Below are 20,697 nucleotides of genomic sequence, written 5' to 3'. Positions count from 1 at the left end.
AACTATTCTTACATTCATACTACATTCTGTCAGCATTTCACTTCAACTTCAGCATTGGAGCATTCACACGCGATTCCTTCAGGAATTGCCTCATGTAGTTTTACCTAATATTTGCAATGATAAAGGCGGCCAACTTCACACAGTTGAGGAAATGTGACGGACTTGAACCCCCCGCACTAAACATGCAACTGTTCTGTTTTTTTTTTTTACCTAGACGTGCCAACAATCCCTCAGGAATTCCCAGGATGAGAGCTTCCGGAAGGGATTCCTTCCCAACATTCGCTTGTTCCTGCACAAAGACAACATCAACATGAGCGAGTGGAACAGACTCTCCCACTTTAACAATCCCTTTGGCTTCATGGGCTACACTTACGACGGTACGTTTGAGCCTTAATCTTATAATGACAATCATTTCATGCACAGACTTAAATAATATTACACCGTCAACTTAATTGCAAACTAGACAGTCCACTCCATCACACGTCTGTTTGCTGTTATGACACCTTTCACATAACCTCCCTTTTTAATTCATCTTTCACCTTGTATACATCTGCATTTTCAACATTAAAATTATTTAAAACAAATTAAATAACATTTAACAAATTGCAGCACTTCTAACACACAGGTGTCAAACTCACCACTTCATTTTATTTGGCCCTAGAAAGCCTGGAAATAATATGTATCAATAAAGTACCGTATTTTCCGGACTATAAGGCGCACTTAAAATCATTTTTTCCCCCTCAAAACTCGACAGTGCGCTTTATAGCCCGGTGCGCCTAATGTAAGGAATAATTCTGGTTTTGCTTACCGACCTCGAAGCTATTTTATTTGTTACATGGTGTAAAGATACGTGTGACCAGTAGATGGCAGTCACACATAAGAGACATGTGTAGACTGCAATATGATGGCGGTCACACATAAGAGATACGTGTAGACTGCATCATGATGGCAGTCACACATAAGATATATGTGTAGACTGCAATATGATGGCAGTCACACATAATATATATGTGTAGACTGCAATATGATGGCAGTCACACATAATATATATGTGTAGACTGCAATATGATGGCAGTCACACATAAGAGATACATGTAGACTGCAATATGATGGCAGTCACACATAAGAGATACATGTAGACTGCATTATGATGGCAGTCACACATAAGAGATACATGTAGACTGCATTGTGATGGCAGTCACACATAAGAGATACGTGTGGACTGCAATATGATGGCAGTCACACATAAGAGATACATGTAGACTGCAATATGATGGCAGTCACACATAAGAGATACATGTAGACTGCATTATGATGGCAGTCACACATAAGAGATACATGTAGACTGCATTGTGATGGCAGTCACACATAAGAGATACGTGTGGACTGCAATATGATGGCAGTCACACATAAGAGATACGTGTAGACTGTAATATGATGGCAGTCACACATAAGAGATACATGTAGACTGCATTATGATGGCAGTCACACATAAGAGATACATGTAGACTGCAATATGATGGCAGTCACACATAAGAGATACGTGTAGACTGCATTATGATGGAAGTCACACATAAGAGATACGTGTAGACTGCAATATGATGGCAGTCACACATAAGAGATACGTGTGGACTGCAATATGATGGCAGTCACAAATAAGAGATGCATGTAGACTGCAATATGATGGCAGTCACACATAAGAGATACGTGTAGACTGCAATATGATGGCAGTCACACATAAGAGATACGTGTAGACTGCAATATGATGGCAGTCACACATAAGAGATACGTGTAGACTGCATTATGATGGCAGTCACACATAAGAGATACGTGTGGACTGCAATATGATGGCAGTCACACATAAGAGATACGTGTAGACTGCAATATGATGGCAGTCACACATAAGAGATGCATGTAGACTGCAATATGATGGCAGTCACACATAAGAGATACATGTAGACTGCATTATGATGGCAGTCACACATAAGAGATGCATGTAGACTGCAATATGATGGCAGTCACACATAAGCGATACGTGTGGACTGCAATATGATGGCAGTCACACATAAGCGATACGTGTAGACTGCAATATGATGGCAGTCACACATAAGAGATACGTGTAGACTGCATTATGATGGCAGTCACACATAAGAGATATGTGTGGACTGCAATATGATGGCAGTCACACATAAGAGATGCATGTAGACTGCATTATGATGGCAGTCACACATAAGAGATGCATGTAGACTGCAATATGATGGCAGTCACACATAAGCGATACGTGTGGACTGCAATATGATGGCAGTCACACATAAGCGATACGTGTAGACTGCAATATGATGGCAGTCACACATAAGAGATACGTGTAGACTGCATTATGATGGCAGTCACACATAAGAGATATGTGTGGACTGCAATATGATGGCAGTCACACATAAGAGATGCATGTAGACTGCAATATGATGACAGTCATACATAAAAGATATGTGTAGACTGTAATATGATGGCAGTCACACATAAGAGATACATGTAGACTGCATTATGATGGCAGTCACACATGAGAGATACGTGTGGACTGCAATATGATGGAAGTCACACATGAGATACGTGTGGACTGCAATATGATGGCAGTCACACAGAGATGCGTGTAGACTGCAATATGATGGCAGTCACACATAAGAGATGCGTGTAGACTGCAATATGATGGCAGTCACACATAAGAGATATGTGTGGACTGCAATATGATGGCAGTCACACATAAGAGATACGTGTAGACTGCATTATGATGGCAGTCACACATAAGAGATCCATGTAGACTGCATTATGATGGCAGTCACACATAAGAGATACGTGTAGACTGCATTGTGATGGCAGTCACACATAAGAGATATGTGTAGACTGTATTATGATGGCAGTCACACATAAGAGATACGTGTAGACTGCATTATGATGGCAGTCACACATAAGAGATACGTGGAGACTGCAATATGATGGCAGTCACACATAAGAGATACATGTAGACTGCATTATAATGGCAGTCACATATAAGAGATACGTGTGGACTGCAATATGATGGCAGTCACACATAAGAGATACATGTAGACTGCAATAGGATGGCAGTCACACATAAGAGATGCATGTAGACTGCAATATGATGGCAGTCACACATAAGAGATACGTGTAGACTGCATTATGATGGCAGTCACACATAAGAGATACGTGTAGACTGCAATATGATGGCAGTCACACATAAGAGATACGTGTAGACTGCAATATGACTCAAGTAAACAACACCAAAATCCGGTGCGTCTTATATATGAAAAAAGATAGAAAATAGACCATCGTCAGTGCGCCTTATAGTCCGGTGCGCCCTATGGTCCACAAAATACGGTACTGTAACTTTTCTTACTAAATGTATTTTCTTTCTTTTTCGGGAGAAAAAAAATACATGTGCTCCATGTAATCGCAAATGATGTTCACTTAAATATTGTCTAATTATGCAAAAACATATTATCAAACGTTCAAACCATTTTTTTAAATAGAAATAAATACTAATAATAATGATTTCAAAGCAAGTTATCCATCAAATTGTGCAATGTAAAAGTAGCATTAGATTTCATGGTAAAATTGTGAAGTTTACTGTGGATTTTACAGCATTTTTCTCTAAATGAAAAAAATAGTACTTTTTTTTTTTTTTACTGTAATAAACTGTGGTGCTGTTTTGGCATTTACAGTAATACCCAAAAAAATCTACAGTTGTTGGTTTGCGGTAAGAAAAAAAAACTGGCAGATCAGGTGCCAAAATTTTACTGTAAAATTGCAGTTTTTTTAATTTACAGTAAAAAAAATTTTTTTAAATTTTACAGTAAAATTCTGGCAACTGAGCTGCCTTTTTTTAAACCATAAAAACAGCAGTACTGGTTTTCCATTTACAGTAAAATACACAAATTATTGCAACTTACCATTTTTTTTTACATTTTAGTTTGAAAAAAATCTACTAACAAAACGCATGAAATAATGGAGTAATAGCATTCACTGTTAGAAGCGGCCCTCTGGGGCCAAACATAACTGCCATGTGGCCCTCAGTGAAAAGGACTTTGACGCCTCGTATAATCTCGTATGTGGGCTCTGTACCGAGGATGTCGTTGTGGCTTGTGCAGCCCTTTGAGACACTTGTGATTTAGGGCTGTATAAATAAACATTGATTGATTGATTGAATCATGTACAAAGCAAACTACAGCCTGCTACTCAAGAATGTACGACACTTGTTCTAAACAAGCAGGAAAACATAACCTTAGAGAACAATTTGTATGCACATACCATAATGACAACCTTAAGCATATCAGCAATGTTCCCTCTAAGGTGCGCGCCTTCGCAATTGCGCACTGCTCAAGCGTCCTCTGCGCACAGCAAATATATGCCGCGCACCAAATCAAATCCCATCTGAATTCTAAACAAAATAAACACATTTATTCTGTGTAATTTTGCAATGCAACTCTGAGTGACGGTGACAACAAGCGGCCCTAACGGTGTTTGTCAACACCGTTGTAACGTCTATCGAGATGCTTCGAGGCCAGGAATTATATCGATCACTTTATTGAGCAAAACTGTTCATATTCGGCCATAACCACACCAAAAACATGAGTAAAAAACTTCTATCTCAAAAATCTAGTCATTTTCTGCCGTACAAACCAGGCCAAAACCAACTTGTCATCGGTCACCAACACGCATAGCACTAAGCCACTGGTGCGTTTAAGGCCACACAAAAAGTCGGACAAGTCAAACACCACACAAAGTTACACTATGACTCCTCAGTCATACGTGTGCTTATTCTACTGTCATTTATTATTAATGTTAATTTATTGATATTAATCATGGAATGCTGTTACTAGAGAAAGTTACAGGAATGCACACTTCATCCTATGCTTACATTTCATTGTGCAACATGAGGATGTTTAAGGGGAACTAAATGTGATCTCTGAAAGGGGTACAAATGATTTCCAAAGCAGGACCCCCCCCCCCCCACCCAGACATATTGTACAATACTAATCCATAGCTTATTAAAAACAAGATTTCTTTTATTTTCATTACACGTGGGCCAAATCACTAATATTACAAAATAATCTCATGAAAATGACTCCTCTCATTTGAGTGTTATTATAAAAGATTAGTTTGAGACAAGTGTGCTGCTGGTATTGCCACGTGTGATGTTGCTCCACTGAATGCTCAGGGAGTTTTTGTGTTTGCTCACACACATGAACAATTAGAGGGAACATTGCTAACCAGTATGTGTAATTACGGGTTGGATTAGTCAAACAAAACACTAATAGGATCCGGTTTAGAATGCTGTTCAGGTGACAAGTGTTTGCAGAGTAGAGGGAAGAAGAATTATGATAAACGTGTTGAACTGATATTATCTCCTCAAGATAGCGGTTGTATTTAGAGTTAATTGATGTAAATTGTGTTACAAAATGAGAACAGGAAGTGAACCTATGTGTTCGTAAATGCTATGAAGTGGAATAAACAAGTTTTGTGAAGAGAAATGTAAATACTGTATGTAAAAAAATGGGATGTATCGTATTGAAACTGCATACATGTTCGTAATAAACTTCCACCAACCAATTACGATTTACAAATACAGAGTCCGAAATAACGGAAGATTGAACAATTTACAATCACACAAACCAAAATTACGAAAGACAAGACCATTAAAATCTACACAAACCCACAGAACAAATAACAAAACCACTTACAATTACACAAAACCGAAATTACAAAAGATCGAGTCTGCTTGGTTAAGTTCAAAGTTAAGTAGCCTTGGTTCTAGACAATTAGGTGTTTCGGTGATCAAAGTTTTTCGGTGGCCAAATGTTCGGTGGATCACGATATATTGCGTAAATTTTAGGCTATATATATTTCCATTCATACAATTTATTACCTCAATTAGTTTTCACGTAAAAAAAAAAAAAAAAAATTTAAGGTGTGGCGGCTTTTATTTTGCCGTGGCGCCATGCCACACTAGTGGAAACCCTGCAAGTTAATGTAGTAGCAAAAATATAAACTTGCCACTGGGGGGAAAATAAATAAACGTCCGTTTACGTCCACACTTTACATGTGGAAAAGCAAACGGAAGAAAAAGTTATGATAATAACCAATAATAATGTGAATTTAATATTATATGAAAAATATCATATTTGTTTTGGCAGGGCTCTTTCGGTGGATCACGAGGGAATTTTGCGGAAATATTAAGCTATAAATATTTCCATTTATAGGTTTTATTACCTTAATTAGTTTTCACGTAAAAAAAAAAAAAATTTTAGGAATGGCGGCTTTTATTTTGCCGTGGCGCCATCCCACACTCAATTACTTTTAGTGGAAACCCTGCTAGTCCAAGTTAATGTAGAAGCAAAAATATAATAATAATGGCCAGCGTCAACTTGCCATTGGGAGAAACATAATATCGGTGTTTTCTGAAATTGTAAATGTGTTTTATTTTGGTGTGTGTGATTGAAAATTGCTTTGTTTTGTGTGTTCTGTAATTGTAATTTGTTTCATGAAATGTAAAAGAGTTTTGCACTTCCAGGCCACTGTAGTTATCCGATTTAGAGTTGAAAAAGACAATTTAAGTTTATTTTAAAGGACCCGTATGTAATAATTTCATGTCAAGTCGTCATTAAATGGTCAAAAGGCATTAATAGATCTTGTTCTTTTCCAATACCTCTATAACTGATAACAATAGTTCAGCCGGGTTATGCTTATTTCAAAATTAGATTTACAGCCCCGAAATTGTATTATTGTTTTAATTTCGATGTACCGCCCTCCACCGTTTGACCAATTAGAAAGCCACGTGAGTGTGTCACATCCAGGTTGCCAGTTACGCGCCGCCATCTTCGTCTGGCTACTGCCACCGGTAAAGTTACTAAACATGTCAGACCTTAGCAAATCTAAAAGGCGTCGTTACGATTCTCAACTTATTCACGACGAAGCCAGGAACAAAACAATGATTTGTATCGGCGATGCCTTTGAAAGATGGAGACGATTGAAGACGGAGAAGATTGACCGTGATTGCAGTACCATTTCTGGCCACATTATTAAATATGGCTCTTGTGTGGTGTTCGGGTCTGTGGGACCCGTTTTAATTTTTTTTATTAAAAGAAAAATGATACAATTTTTCAAACTGAGACTCACTGGCTTTGGGGGAAAAAAGTTAATATTGTTCATGGGGACCAAATTTAAATAATTTTGCATAATTCACGCAAATTTGTACGTGACTACTGAGGACCATTTATAAAAAAAAATTTAAAAAAAAAAAAATTATATATGACATGATCCTCAGAATCATTTAAAAAGGTTTCCCTTTAGGGGACCTGTTTTTTTGTCCCCATACCGTCGGAGGTCCCCTAAAGGTGACTGTAAACAGAGTGATGTCCCTATTAAGTAAGCATTGCCAGAACACACACACACACAGCAGGCCTAGACAGGAAGAGGACAGAGTGTAGGTACACAGAACATCAGAGGGTCAAATGTGCGAGAAAATGAGAGCAGACAGTGTTGACAAACAACGTTGCAACCTTGTGTGGGAACCGCAGGTGCGGAAACACAAAAGAAGAATCCCCTGTGGGATGCAGAAACTGGCAGAGAAATTTCCCGTGCGACGTTCATATTGTTGTTACTCAGCCAGCGTTTGTGGGTCTATTTATTATTATTATTAGCCTTTATTTAACCAGGTAAAATCCCATTGAGATCAAAGATCTCTTTTCCAAGGGAGACCTGGCCAAGAGGGCAGCAGCAAGGTCACATTAAAAACAGTAAACAAATACATAAAACATCACATTTACGACATTAAAACTTGCTCACATAACACATGTGCATACAGACAAGGTAGACTGCAGTCCTTTCACAGAAGCTTTAAAGGCCTACTGAAATGAATTTTTTTTATTTAAACGGGGATAGCAGATCTATTCTATGCGTCATACTTGATCATTTCGCGATATTGCCATATTTTTGCTGAAAGGATTTAGTATAGAACAACGACGATAAAGATTGCAACTTTTGGTATCTGATAAAAAAAAGGCTTGCCCCTACCGGAAGTAGCGTGACGTAGTCAGTTGAACATATACGCAAAGTTCCCTATTGTTTACAATGATGGCCGCATGAAGTGAGAGAGATTCGGACCGAGAAAGCGACAATTTCCCCATTAATTTGAGCGAGGATGTTTAGAAATGATCAAATGTTTAGAAGCCAAAGCTGCATACTCACAGTAGCACGTCTGCGTCTTTGTCATCCAAATCAAAGTAATCCTGGTAAGAGTCTGTGTTGTCCCAGTTCTCTACAGGCGTCTGTGTATCGAAGTCAAAAGTCCTCCTGGTTAGAGTCTCTGTTATCCGAGTTCTTCCATCTTGACTGCATCTTTCGGGAATGTAAACAAAGAAGCGCCGGCTGTGTACTGTTGTTGCTGACTACGTTCGAAAAATACGTCCATTTCGCACCGACAACTTTCTTCTTTGCTTGCTCGGCTTCCTTCTCCATAATGCAATGAACATGATTGAAACAGATTCACGAACACAGATGTCCAGAATACTGTGGAATTATGAAATGAAAACAGAGCTTTTTCGTATTGGCTTCAATGTGGAAGGCCTACCCGTGTTCGTCGGGCTACGTCACGCGCATACGTCATCCTCAGAGGCGTTTCGAACCGGAAGTTTAGCGGCAAATTTAAAATGTCACTTTATAAGTTAACCCGGCCGTATTGGCATGTGTTATAATGTTAAGATTTCATCATTAATATATAAACTATCAGACTGCGTGGTCGGTAGTAGTGGCTTTCAGTAGGCCTTTAAACTCATTCAACGTAACAAGGGTTTGAAGTTTAATATTCGATTGTAGGTTATTCCAAGCCTTCGCTGCTGAAAACCTAAATGCTTTCTTGCCCAGTTCAGTTCTTACTTTGGGGACGACAAATTGCAGAACATTCGTTGAACGAAGATTGTGACTTCCTTGTTTCTTTTGTTAAAAGACAAGACAGATAAGATGGAGTGATACCCAGAATGGTTTTGTAGATGAAAACCAATGATTGAGGCGTCGAGCACATAAAGATGTCCAGTTAACCATTGAGTATAACACGCAATGGTGAGTAAGGGGAGCGCAGTTGGTGATAAATCTCAGTGCACCGTGGTACACACTATCCAGCTTGTGGAGACAACCAGCAGTAGCATTCATGTACAACACATCTCCATAGTCAATAACAGGGCAAGAAGGTTGTTTCCACCAATTTCTGTTTCACAGTAAAAGAAAAGCAAGACTTGTTTCTATAATAAAATCCCAGTAAAAGTTTCAGTTTTTTTACAACATACTGAATGTGCTCCTTAAAACTCAAGTGGTCATCAATTAAAAATCCTAAATATTTAAAAGCACATACTAACATAATTTGTTGCCCATTTCTTGTTAAAAATGTTCTCACACAGTGCTGATCTTACCGTTTTTGATGTGGTAAAGAACATACACTTTGTTTTCTCTGCATTTAAAACCAGTTGAAGATAGCAAAGTTGTTCTTGTACTCTGTCAAATGCATGTTGTCGATATTTAAAGGCCTCAGCAGGAGTGGGTGCTGTACAGTATACGACAGTATCATCAGCGTAGAAATGGAAAGTTGAGTTCGGAATATTCTGTCCAAGATTATTTATGTAAATAGTGAATAATAATGGGCCCAACACAGAGCCTTGAGGGACACCCTTTTTCACTTGCAGTACGTCCGAGGAGGAACCTTCTATCTGAACAGCCTGAGTTCTACTTGTGAGGTCATTTGCAAACCATCCAACTGCTTGCTGAGAAAAACCAATAGCTGAAAGACGTTTGATTAAAATGACATGATCAACAGTATCAAATGCCCTTGAAAGGTCAATAAAGAGGGACAGACAGCACTGCTTCTTGTCAAGAGCTTCAGTTACATCATTTATAAACTTCATAGCAGCAGTAACAGTACTGTGATTTCTGCCAAAACCTGACTGAAGTGGTGACAGGATAAAGTTCAATCAATCAATCAATCAATCAATCAATCAATCAATGTTTATTTATATAGCCCTAAATCACAAGTGTCTCAAAGGGCTGTACAAGCCACAACGACATCCTCGGTACAGAGCCCACATACGGGCAAGGAAAAACTCACCCCAGTGGGACGTCGGTGAATGACTATGAGAAACCTTGGAGAGGACCGCATATGTGGGTAACCCCCCCCCTCTAGGGGAGACCGAAAGCAACGGATGTCGAGTGGGTCTGACATAACATTGTGAAAGTCCAGTCCACAGTGGATCCAACACATCAGCGGGAGTCCAGTCCACAGCGGGGCCAACAGGAAACCATCCCGAGCGGAGACAGGTCAGCAGCGCAGAGATGTCCCCAACCGATGCACAGGCTAGTGGTCCACCCGGGGTCCCGGCTCTGGACAGCCAGCACTTCATCCATGGCCACCGGACCTATGCAACTCCCCCTCGCAAGGGACAGGGGAGAAGAGGAGAGAAGAAAAGAAACGGCAGATCAACTGGTCTAAAAAAGGGGGGGTCTATTTAAAGGCTAGATTATACAAATGAGTTTTAAGATGGGACTTAAATGCTTCTACTGAGGTAGCATCTCTAACTGTTACCGGGAGGGCATTCCAGAGTACTGGAGCCCGAATAGAAAACGCTCTATAGCCCGCAGACTTTTTTTTTGGCTCTGGGAATCACTAATAAGCCGGAGTTCTTTGAACGCAGATTTCTTGCCGGGACATATGGTACAATACAATCGGCGAGATAGGCTGGAGCTAAACCGTGTAGTATTTTATACGTAAGTAGTAAAACCTTAAAGTCGCATCTTAAGTGCACAGGAAGCCAGTGCAGGTGAGCCAGTATAGGTATATATGTATATAAAGGTATATACAGTATAGGCGTAATATGATCAAACTTTCTTGTTTTTGTCAAAAGCCTTGCAGCCGCATTTTGTACCAACTGTAATCTTTTAATGCTAGACATAGGGAGGCCCGAAAATAATACGTTACAGTAATCGAGACGAGACGTAACGAACGCATGAATAATGATCTCAGCGTCGCTAGTGGACAAGATGGAACGAATTTTAGCGATATTACGGAGATGAAAGAAGGCCGTTCTAGTAACACTCTTAATGTGTGACTCAAACGAGAGAGTTGGGTGGAAGATAATACCCAGATTCTTTACCGAGTCTCCTTGTTTAATTGTTTGGTTGTCAAATGTTAAGGTGGTATTATTAAATAGATGTTGGTGTCTAGCAGGACCGATAATCAGCATTTCCGTTTTCTTAGCGTTGAGTTGCAAAAAGTTAGCGGACATCCATTGTTTAATTTCATTAAGACACGCCTCCAGCTGACTACAGTCCGGCGTGTTGGTCAGCTTTAGGGGCATGTAGAGTTGGGTGTCATCAGCATAACAGTGAAAGTTGGTGTCCAAAAAGTCTGTCATCTGTTCACTGATAAGGGATTCAAGCACTTTTGCCAGAACAGAGAGTTTAGAGATCGGTCTGTAATTATTTAGATTACTAGGGTCACCTCCTTTTAATAGGGGGATTACAAGGGCAGATTTCCAATCCAAAGGGATTTCATTTGAAATTTGAGTAAGGTTAAAAATGTGAGTCAGTGGTTCAGCTATAATTTCAGCTGCCAACTTTAAAAAGAGCGGCTCCAACTTATCTGAGCCAGCTGGCTTTCTAGGTTTAAGTTGCTTTAGAGCCCTCATGACCTCTGTTGTGGTAAAGGGCGTAAAGTTAAAAACCTGGGTATTTTCAACGGTTCTTTCCGGAGTTGGCGGAACTTCAGTAGAGTTGTCAGAATTGTAGAGAAAACCAGAGGAAATAAAATGATTATTAAAATGACTACCCGTTTCTCTTCTGTCACTTACTCTGACACCGTCAACAAGTATACTAGGTGGGAGATTGACTGAATTACAGCAGCCGGACAAAGATTTGATTTGATTTGGTCTGATGGACCCGTTGCGTTTTCTGGCTTTTAATGCCTCACAATCAAACACTTTTATGTTAAAATACTGAACAGATGTTTATTGGGATAAGGTAAACATCTGTCCAACACTTTTATGTTAAAATACTGAACAGATGTTTTTTGGGATAAGGTAAACATCTGTCAAACACTTTTATGTTAAAATACTGAACAGATGTTTTTTGGGATAAGGTAAACATCTGTCAAACACTTTTATGTTAAAATACTGAACAGATGTTTATTGGGATAAGGTAAACATCTGTCAAACACTTTTATGTTAAAATACTGAACAGATGTTTATTGGGATAAGGTAAACATCTGTCCAACACTTTTATGTTAAAATACTGAACAGATGTTTTTTGGGATAAGGTAAACATCTGTCAAACACTTTTATGTTAAAATACTGAACAGATGTTTATTGGGATAAGGTAAACATCTGTCCAACACTTTTATGTTAAAATACTGAACATATGTTTATTGGGATAAGGTAAACATCTGTCCAACACTTTTATGTTAAAATACTGAACAGATGTTTATTGGGATAAGGTAAACATCTGTCAAACACTTTTATGTTAAAATACTGAACAGATGTTTATTGGGATAAGGTAAACATCTGTCAAACACTTTTATGTTAAAATACTGAAGAGATGTTTTTTGGGATAAGGTAAACATCTGTCCAACACTTTTATGTTAAAATACTGAACAGATGTTTTTTGGGATAAGGTAAACATCTGTCAAACACTTTTATGTTAAAATACTGAACAGATGTTTATTGGGATAAGGTAAACATCTGTCCAACACTTTTATGTTAAAATACTGAACATATGTTTATTGGGATAAGGTAAACATCTGTCCAACACTTTTATGTTAAAATACTGAACAGATGTTTATTGGGATAAGGTAAACATCTGTCAAACACTTTTATGTTAAAATACTGAACAGATGTTTATTGGGATAAGGTAAACATCTGTCAAACACTTTTATGTTAAAATACTGAAGAGATGTTTTTTGGGATAAGGTAAACATCTGTCCAACACTTTTATGTTAAAATACTGAACAGATGTTTTTTGGGATAAGGTAAACATCTGTCCAACACTTTTATGTTAAAATACTGAACAGATGTTTATTGGGATAAGGTAAACATCTGTCAAACACTTTTATGTTAAAATACTGAACATATGTTTATTGGGATAAGGTAAACATCTGTCAAACACTTTTATGTTAAAATACTGAACAGATGTTTATTGGGATAAGGTAAACATCTGTCCAACACTTTTATGTTAAAATACTGAACAGATGTTTATTGGGATAAGGTAAACATCTGTCAAACACTTTTATGTTAAAATACTGAACAGATGTTTATTGGGATAAGGTAAACATCTGTCAAACACTTTTATGTTAAAATACTGAACAGATGTTTTTTGGGATAAGGTAGACATCTGTCAAACACTTTTATGTTAAAATACTGAACAGATGTTTTTTGGGATAAGGTAAACATCTGTCCAACACTTTTATGTTAAAATACTGAACAGATGTTTATTGGGATAAGGTAAACATCTGTCCAACACTTTTATGTTAAAATACTGAACAGATGTTTATTGGGATAAGGTAAACATCTGTCAAACACTTTTATGTTAAAATACTGAACAGATGTTTATTGGGATAAGGTAAACATCTGTCCAACACTTTTATGTTAAAATACTGAACAGATGTTTATTGGGATAAGGTCAACATCTGTCCAACACTTTTATGTTAAAATACTGAACAGATGTTTATTGGGATAAGGTAAACATCTGTCAAACACTTTTATGTTAAAATACTGAACAGATGTTTTTTGGGATAAGGTAAACATCTGTCAAACACTTTTATGTTAAAATACTGAATAGATGTTTTTTGGGATAAGGTAAACATCTGTCCAACACTTTTATGTTAAAATACTGAACAGATGTTTATTGGGATAAGGTAAACATCTGTCAAACACTTTTATGTTAAAATACTGAACAGATGTTTTTTGGGATAAGGTAAACATCTGTCCAACACTTTTATGTTAAAATACTGAACAGATGTTTATTGGGATAAGGTAAACATCTGTCCAACACTTTTATGTTAAAATACTGAATAGATGTTTTTTGGGATAAGGTAAACATCTGTCCAACACTTTTATGTTAAAATACTGAACAGATGTTTATTGGGATAAGGTAAACATCTGTCAAACACTTTTATGTTAAAATACTGAACAGATGTTTTTTGGGATAAGGTAAACATCTGTCCAACACTTTTATGTTAAAATACTGAACAGATGTTTATTGGGATAAGGTAAACATCTGTCCAACACTTTTATGTTAAAATACTGAACATATGTTTATTGGGATAAGGTAAACATCTGTCCAACACTTTTATGTTAAAATACTGAACAGATGTTTATTGGGATAAGGTAAACATCTGTCCAACACTTTTATGTTAAAATACTGAACATATGTTTATTGGGATAAGGTAAACATCTGTCCAACACTTTTATGTTAAAATACTGAACAGATGTTTATTGGGATAAGGTAAACATCTGTCCAACAATTTTATGTTAAAATACTGAACAGATGTTTATTGGGATAAGGTCAACATCTGTCCAACACTTTTATGTTAAAATACTGAACAGATGTTTATTGGGATAAGGTAAACATCTGTCAAACACTTTTATGTTAAAATACTGAACAGATGTTTTTTGGGATAAGGTAAACATCTGTCAAACACTTTTATGTTAAAATACTGAACAGATGTTTTTTGGGATAAGGTAAACATCTGTCCAACACTTTTATGTTAAAATACTGAACAGATGTTTATTGGGATAAGGTAAACATCTGTCCAACACTTTTATGTTAACATACTGAACAGATGTTTATTGGGATAAGGTAAACATCTGTCCAACACTTTTATGTTAAAATACTGAACAGATGTTTATTGGGATAAGGTAAACATCTGTCAAACACTTTTATGTTAAAATACTGAACAGATGTTTTTTGGGATAAGGTAAACATCTGTCCAACACTTTTATGTTAAAATACTGAACATATGTTTATTGGGATAAGGTAAACATCTGTCCAACACTTTTATGTTAAAATACTGAACAGATGTTTTTTGGGATAAGGTAAACATCTGTCCAACACTTTTATGTTAAAATACTGAACATATGTTTATTGGGATAAGGTAAACATCTGTCCAACACTTTTGGTATCTGATAAAAAAAAGGCTTGCCCCTACCGGAAGTAGCGTGACGTAGTCAGTTGAACATATACGCAAAGTTCCCTATTGTTTACAATGATGGCCGCATGAAGTGAGAGAGATTCGGACCGAGAAAGCGACAATTTCCCCATTAATTTGAGCGAGGATGTTTAGAAATGATCAAATGTTTGGAAGCCAAAGCTGCATACTCACAGTAGCACGTCTGCGTCTTTGTCATCCAAATCAAAGTAATCCTGGTAAGAGTCTGTGTTGTCCCAGTTCTCTACAGGCGTCTGTGTATCGAAGTCAAAAGTCCTCCTGGTTAGAGTCTCTGTTATCCGAGTTCTTCCATCTTGACTGCATCTTTCGGGAATGTAAACAAAGAAGCGCCGGCTGTGTACTGTTGTTGCTGACTACGTTCGAAAAATACGTCCATTTCGCACCGACAACTTTCTTCTTTGCTTGCTCAGCTTCCTTCTCCATAATGCAATGAACATGATTGCAACAGATTCACGAACACAGATGTCCAGAATACTGTGGAATTATGAAATGAAAACAGAGCTTTTTCGTATTGGCTTCAATGTGGAAGGCATACCCGTGTTCGCCGGTCTACGTCACGCGCATACGTCATCCTCAGAGGCGTTTCGAACCGGAAGTTTAGCGGCAAATTTAAAATGTCACTTTATAAGTTAACCCGGCCGTATTGGCATGTGTTATAATGTTAAGATTTCATCATTGATATATAAACTATCAGACTGCGTGGTCGGTAGTAGTGGCTTTCAGTAGGCCTTTAAGTAATGTTGAATTTATTATTATTATTATTATCATTACTATTTTTTTCAGGTGTCATGTCATCCGTGAAGATGATCCCAAGGCCAAAGGAGCCTCTCCTCTCCCCAAAGCCAGGCGGCGATGGCTGCATTCGTTGTGCTGTGGTGGGAACCGCTGGGATCCTCAACGGCTCCAAACTGGGGAAAGTAATCGATGCACACGATTACGTCTTTCGGTAAGGACTCTTTTTCTTCCGGGCACGTGTGCGCCTTGGGTCGGGTGTCTAATTCTAAACAAAGCACTGATGCTGGACAGGGAACAAAGTACCGTAATTTCCGGACTATAAGCCGCTACTTTTTCCCCTCGTTCTGGTCCCTGCGGCTTATACAAGGGTGCGGCTTATATACGGCCTGTTCTTCTCCGACACCGACGAAGAGGATTTCGGTGGTTTTATTACGCAGGAGGAAGACGATGACACAATGATTAAAGACTGACTTTTCATATACAGGTAGGCTGGTTATTTTGATAACGTACAGGCGAGCACTTTGTATTACTTTGCACCGTTGTATTATTTGTACTCTGCACGAATGCTGTTCGCCATGTCAAAGATGTGAAAGTTTGATTGAATGATTGAAATATTTATAGTTAATAAATGGGACGCTCTGCGTTCCCAAACAGTCATCTCTGTCCCGACAATCCCCTCCGTGGTAGCAGGAACCCCTATATACTACGCTAATTACACGTCAAAACCCTGCGGCTTATAGTCGGGTGCGGCTTATATGTGGAGCAATCTGTATTTTCCCCTAAATTTAGCTGGTGCAGCTTATAGTCAGGTGCGGCTTATAGTCCGGAAATTAGGGTAAATACAAGCAATGCAAGGCAAGTTTATTTACAGAGCGCAAATCGTAAACAAGGCAGAACATTACAAGACGGGAAAAAACGCAAAGAAAACCATCATAGAAATAATCATTTTTGAAATTTAAAGGCCTACTGAAAGCCACTACTACCGACCACGCAGTCTGATAGTTTATACATCAATGATGAAATCTTAACATTGCAACACATGCCAATACGGCCGGGTTAACTTATAAAGTGCAATTTTAAATTTCCCGCTAAACTTCCGGTTGAAAACGTCTATGTATGATGACGTATGCGCGTGACGTCAATGGTTGAAACGGAAGTATTCGGACACATTGAATCCAATACAAAAAGCTCTGTTTTCATCTCAAAATTCCACAGTATTCTGGACATCTGTGTTGGTGAATCTTTTGCAATTTGTTTAATGAACAATGAAGACTGCAAAGAAGAAAGCTGTAGGTGGGATCGGTGTATTAGCGGCTGGCTGCAGCAACACAAGCAGGAGGACTTTGACTTGGATAGCACACGCGCTATCCGACGCTAGCCGCCGGCCGCATCGATGATCGGGTGAAGTCCTTCGTCGCTCTGTCGATCGCTGGAACGCAGGTGAGCACGGGTGTTGATGAGCAGATGAGGGCTGGCTGGCGTAGGTGGATAGCTAATGTTTTTAGCATAGCTCTGTGAGGTGCCGTTGCTAAGTTAGCTTCAATGGCGTCGTTAGCAACAGCATTGTTAGGCTTCGCCAGGCTGGAAAGCATTAACCGAAGTATTTACATGTCCATGGTTTAATAGTATTGTTGATTTTCTGTCTATCCTTCCAGTCAGGGGCTTATTAGGGTCCGCCCTGTACTGGTTACAAAGGAACCTATTGTTATTGTAAGGTTTTATTAGGGTCCGCACAGGACCTTTTTTTAGGGTCCGCACAGGACCTTTTCAAAAGGAATCCCAAAGGGAGTCCTTTTGCAATGGGACGAAAGGACCCTATTGAATTTGTAAGGTTTTATTATTATTATTATTCTTTCTTTATTATTATTCCGCAGCTTTGCGCACTACTTTGCCCCCCTTAACATGCTTCAAACCTCACCAAATTGTATACACACATACAAAAACTGTGACGACACATTTTAGTACAAAACCCAAACCCCAAAAATCAAATTTGCGCTCTAGCGCCCCCTAGGAAAAAAAAACCAAACTGCCTGTAACTCCCACTAGGAAGGTCGTAGAGACATGAAACAAAAACCTGTATGTAGGTCTCCTTTAGACCTACAACTCATAATGACACATTCTCGGGCGAAAATCAACAGGGAGTTGGCAATTTCCCATTTTATACAAAAATGTACTAAAAAAACAGCTTTTTACGTCTTTGACCTATAATTTGACCCCCTTAAAATACTTAAAAACTCACCAAACTTCTCACACCCATCGGGACTGGTGGAAACTGCGATCTAAAAAAAAAACCGAACCCCAAAACTCAAAATTGTGCTCTACATAATTTTTGGAAAAAACAGACAAAAAACTGCTCCTCAGAGGAAAACTCGGACAAAACTGCTTGTAACTTCCGGTAGGAACGTCGTAGAGACATGAAACAAATACCTCTATGTAGGTCTTGCCTAGACCTACATTTCATAGATTGACATCCTTCAGCAAAAATCAACAGGAAGTTTGCTATTCCTCCTTCAAAACAACATTTGCGCACTACTTTGCCCTCCTTAACATGCTTCAAAACTCCCCAAATTTGACACAAACATAGAAAAAGTGTGCCAGAACAACTTAGTAAAAAAAAACAAACCCCAAAAATCAAAACTGCTCTCTAGCGCCCCCTAGGAAGTAAATTGCCTCTAACTCCCACTGGGAATGTCGTAGAGACATGAAACAAAAACCTCTATGTAGGTCTCACTTAGACCTACCTTTCATAATTTCACATCCTCGGGCAAAAACCAACAGGAAGTTGGCAATTTTCCCTTTCAAGACAAAAAATGACTAAAAACACTCATTTTTGATTTTTGAGCTGTAATTTGACCCCCTTAAAATACTTCAAAACTCACCAAAATTCTCACACACATCGGGACTGGTGGAAATTGCGATCTAAAAAAAAACCGAACCCCAAAACTCAAAATTGTGCTCTACATAATTTTTGAAAAAAACAGAAAAAACTGCTCCTCAGAGGAAAACTCAGACAAAACTTCTTGTAACTTCCGGTAGAAACGTCTTAGAGACATGAAACAAATACCTCTATGTAGGTCTCACTTAGACCTACCTTTCATAATTTCACATCCTCGGGCAAAAACCAACAGGAAGTTGGCAATTTTCCCTTCAAGACAAAAAATGACTAAAAACACTCATTTTTGATTTTTGAGCTGTAATTTGACCCCCTTAAAATACTTCAAAACTCACCAAAATTCTCACACACATTGGGACTGGTGGAAATTGCGATCTAAAAAAAAAACCGAACCCCAAAACTCAAAATTGTGCTCTACATAATTTTTGAAAAAAACAGAGAAAAAACTGCTCCTCAGAGGAAAACTCTGACAAAACTGCTTGTAACTTCCGGTAGAAACGTCTTAGAGACATGAAACAAATACCTCTATGTAGGTCTCACTTAGACCTACCTTTCATAATTTCACATCCTCGGGCAAAAACCAACAGGAAGTTGGCAATTTTCCCTTTCAAGACAAAAAATGACTAAAAACACTCATTTTTGATTTTTGAGCTGTAATTTGACCCCCTTAAAATACTTCAAAACTCAACCAAAATTCTCACACACATCGGGACTGGTGGAAATTGCGATCTAAAAAAAAAATCGAACCCCAAAACTCAAAATTGTGCTCTACATAATTTTTGAAAAAAAACAGAGAAAAAACTGCTCCTCAGAGGAAAACTCTGACAAAACTGCTTGTAACTTCCGGTAGAAACGTCTTAGAGACATGAAACAAATACCTCTATGTAGGTCTCACTTAGACCTACCTTTCATAATTTCACATCCTCGGGCAAAAACCAACAGGAAGTTGGCAATTTTCCCTTCAAGACAAAAAATGACTAAAAACACTCATTTTTGATTTTTGAGCTGTAATTTGACCCCCTTAAAATACTTCAAAACTCACCAAAATTCTCACGCACATCGGGACTGGTGGAAATTGCGATCTAAAAAAAAAACCGAACCCCAAAACTCAAAATTGTGCTCTACATAATTTTTAAAAAAAACAGAGAAAAAACTGCTCCTCAGAGGAAAACTCAGACAAAACTGCTTGTAACTTCCGGTAGAAACGTCTTAGAGACATGAAACAAATACCTCTATGTAGGTCTCACTTAGACCTACCTTTCATAATTTCACATCCTCGGGCAAAAACCAACAGGAAGTTGGCAATTTTCCCTTCAAGACAAAAAATGACTAAAAACACTCATTTTTGATTTTTGAGCTGTAATTTGACCCCCTTAAAATACTTCAAAACTCACCAAAATTCTCACACACATCGGGACTGGTGGAAATTGCGATCTAAAAAAAAACCGAACCCCAAAACTCAAAATTGTGCTCTACATAATTTTTGAAAAAAAACAGAGAAAAAACTGCTCCTCAGAGGAAAACTCAGACAAAACTGCTTGTAACTTCCGGTAGAAACGTCTTAGAGACATGAAACAAATACCTCTATGTAGGTCTCACTTAGACCTACCTTTCATAATTTCACATCCTCGGGCAAAAACCAACAGGAAGTTGGCAATTTTCCCTTCAAGACAAAAAATGACTAAAAACACTCATTTTTGATTTTTGAGCTGTAATTTGACCCCCTTAAAATACTTCAAAACTCACCAAAATTCTCACGCACATCGGGACTGGTGGAAATTGCGATCTAAAAAAA

General features: G+C 38.2%; 1 protein-coding gene across 1 annotated transcript in view; it reads left to right on the top strand.

The window, feature by feature from the left end:
• The window catches only part of LOC133655198 (alpha-N-acetylgalactosaminide alpha-2,6-sialyltransferase 2-like), a 60,605-nt gene that overhangs the window by 9,883 nt on the left and 30,025 nt on the right, over positions 1 to 20,697 (top strand). The window contains exons 3-4 of the mRNA XM_062055149.1: positions 215 to 377; positions 16,058 to 16,220. Coding sequence (XP_061911133.1) covers positions 215 to 377; positions 16,058 to 16,220 — 326 coding nt within the window. The remainder of the gene's footprint in view (positions 1 to 214; positions 378 to 16,057; positions 16,221 to 20,697) is intronic.

Source organism: Entelurus aequoreus, linkage group LG08, assembly GCF_033978785.1.
Source record: "Entelurus aequoreus isolate RoL-2023_Sb linkage group LG08, RoL_Eaeq_v1.1, whole genome shotgun sequence".
In the NCBI taxonomy this organism is placed as follows: domain Eukaryota; kingdom Metazoa; phylum Chordata; class Actinopteri; order Syngnathiformes; family Syngnathidae; genus Entelurus; species Entelurus aequoreus.
The sequence above is the reverse complement of the archived record's forward strand: the minus strand, read 5'-3'. Positions and strand labels throughout refer to the sequence as shown.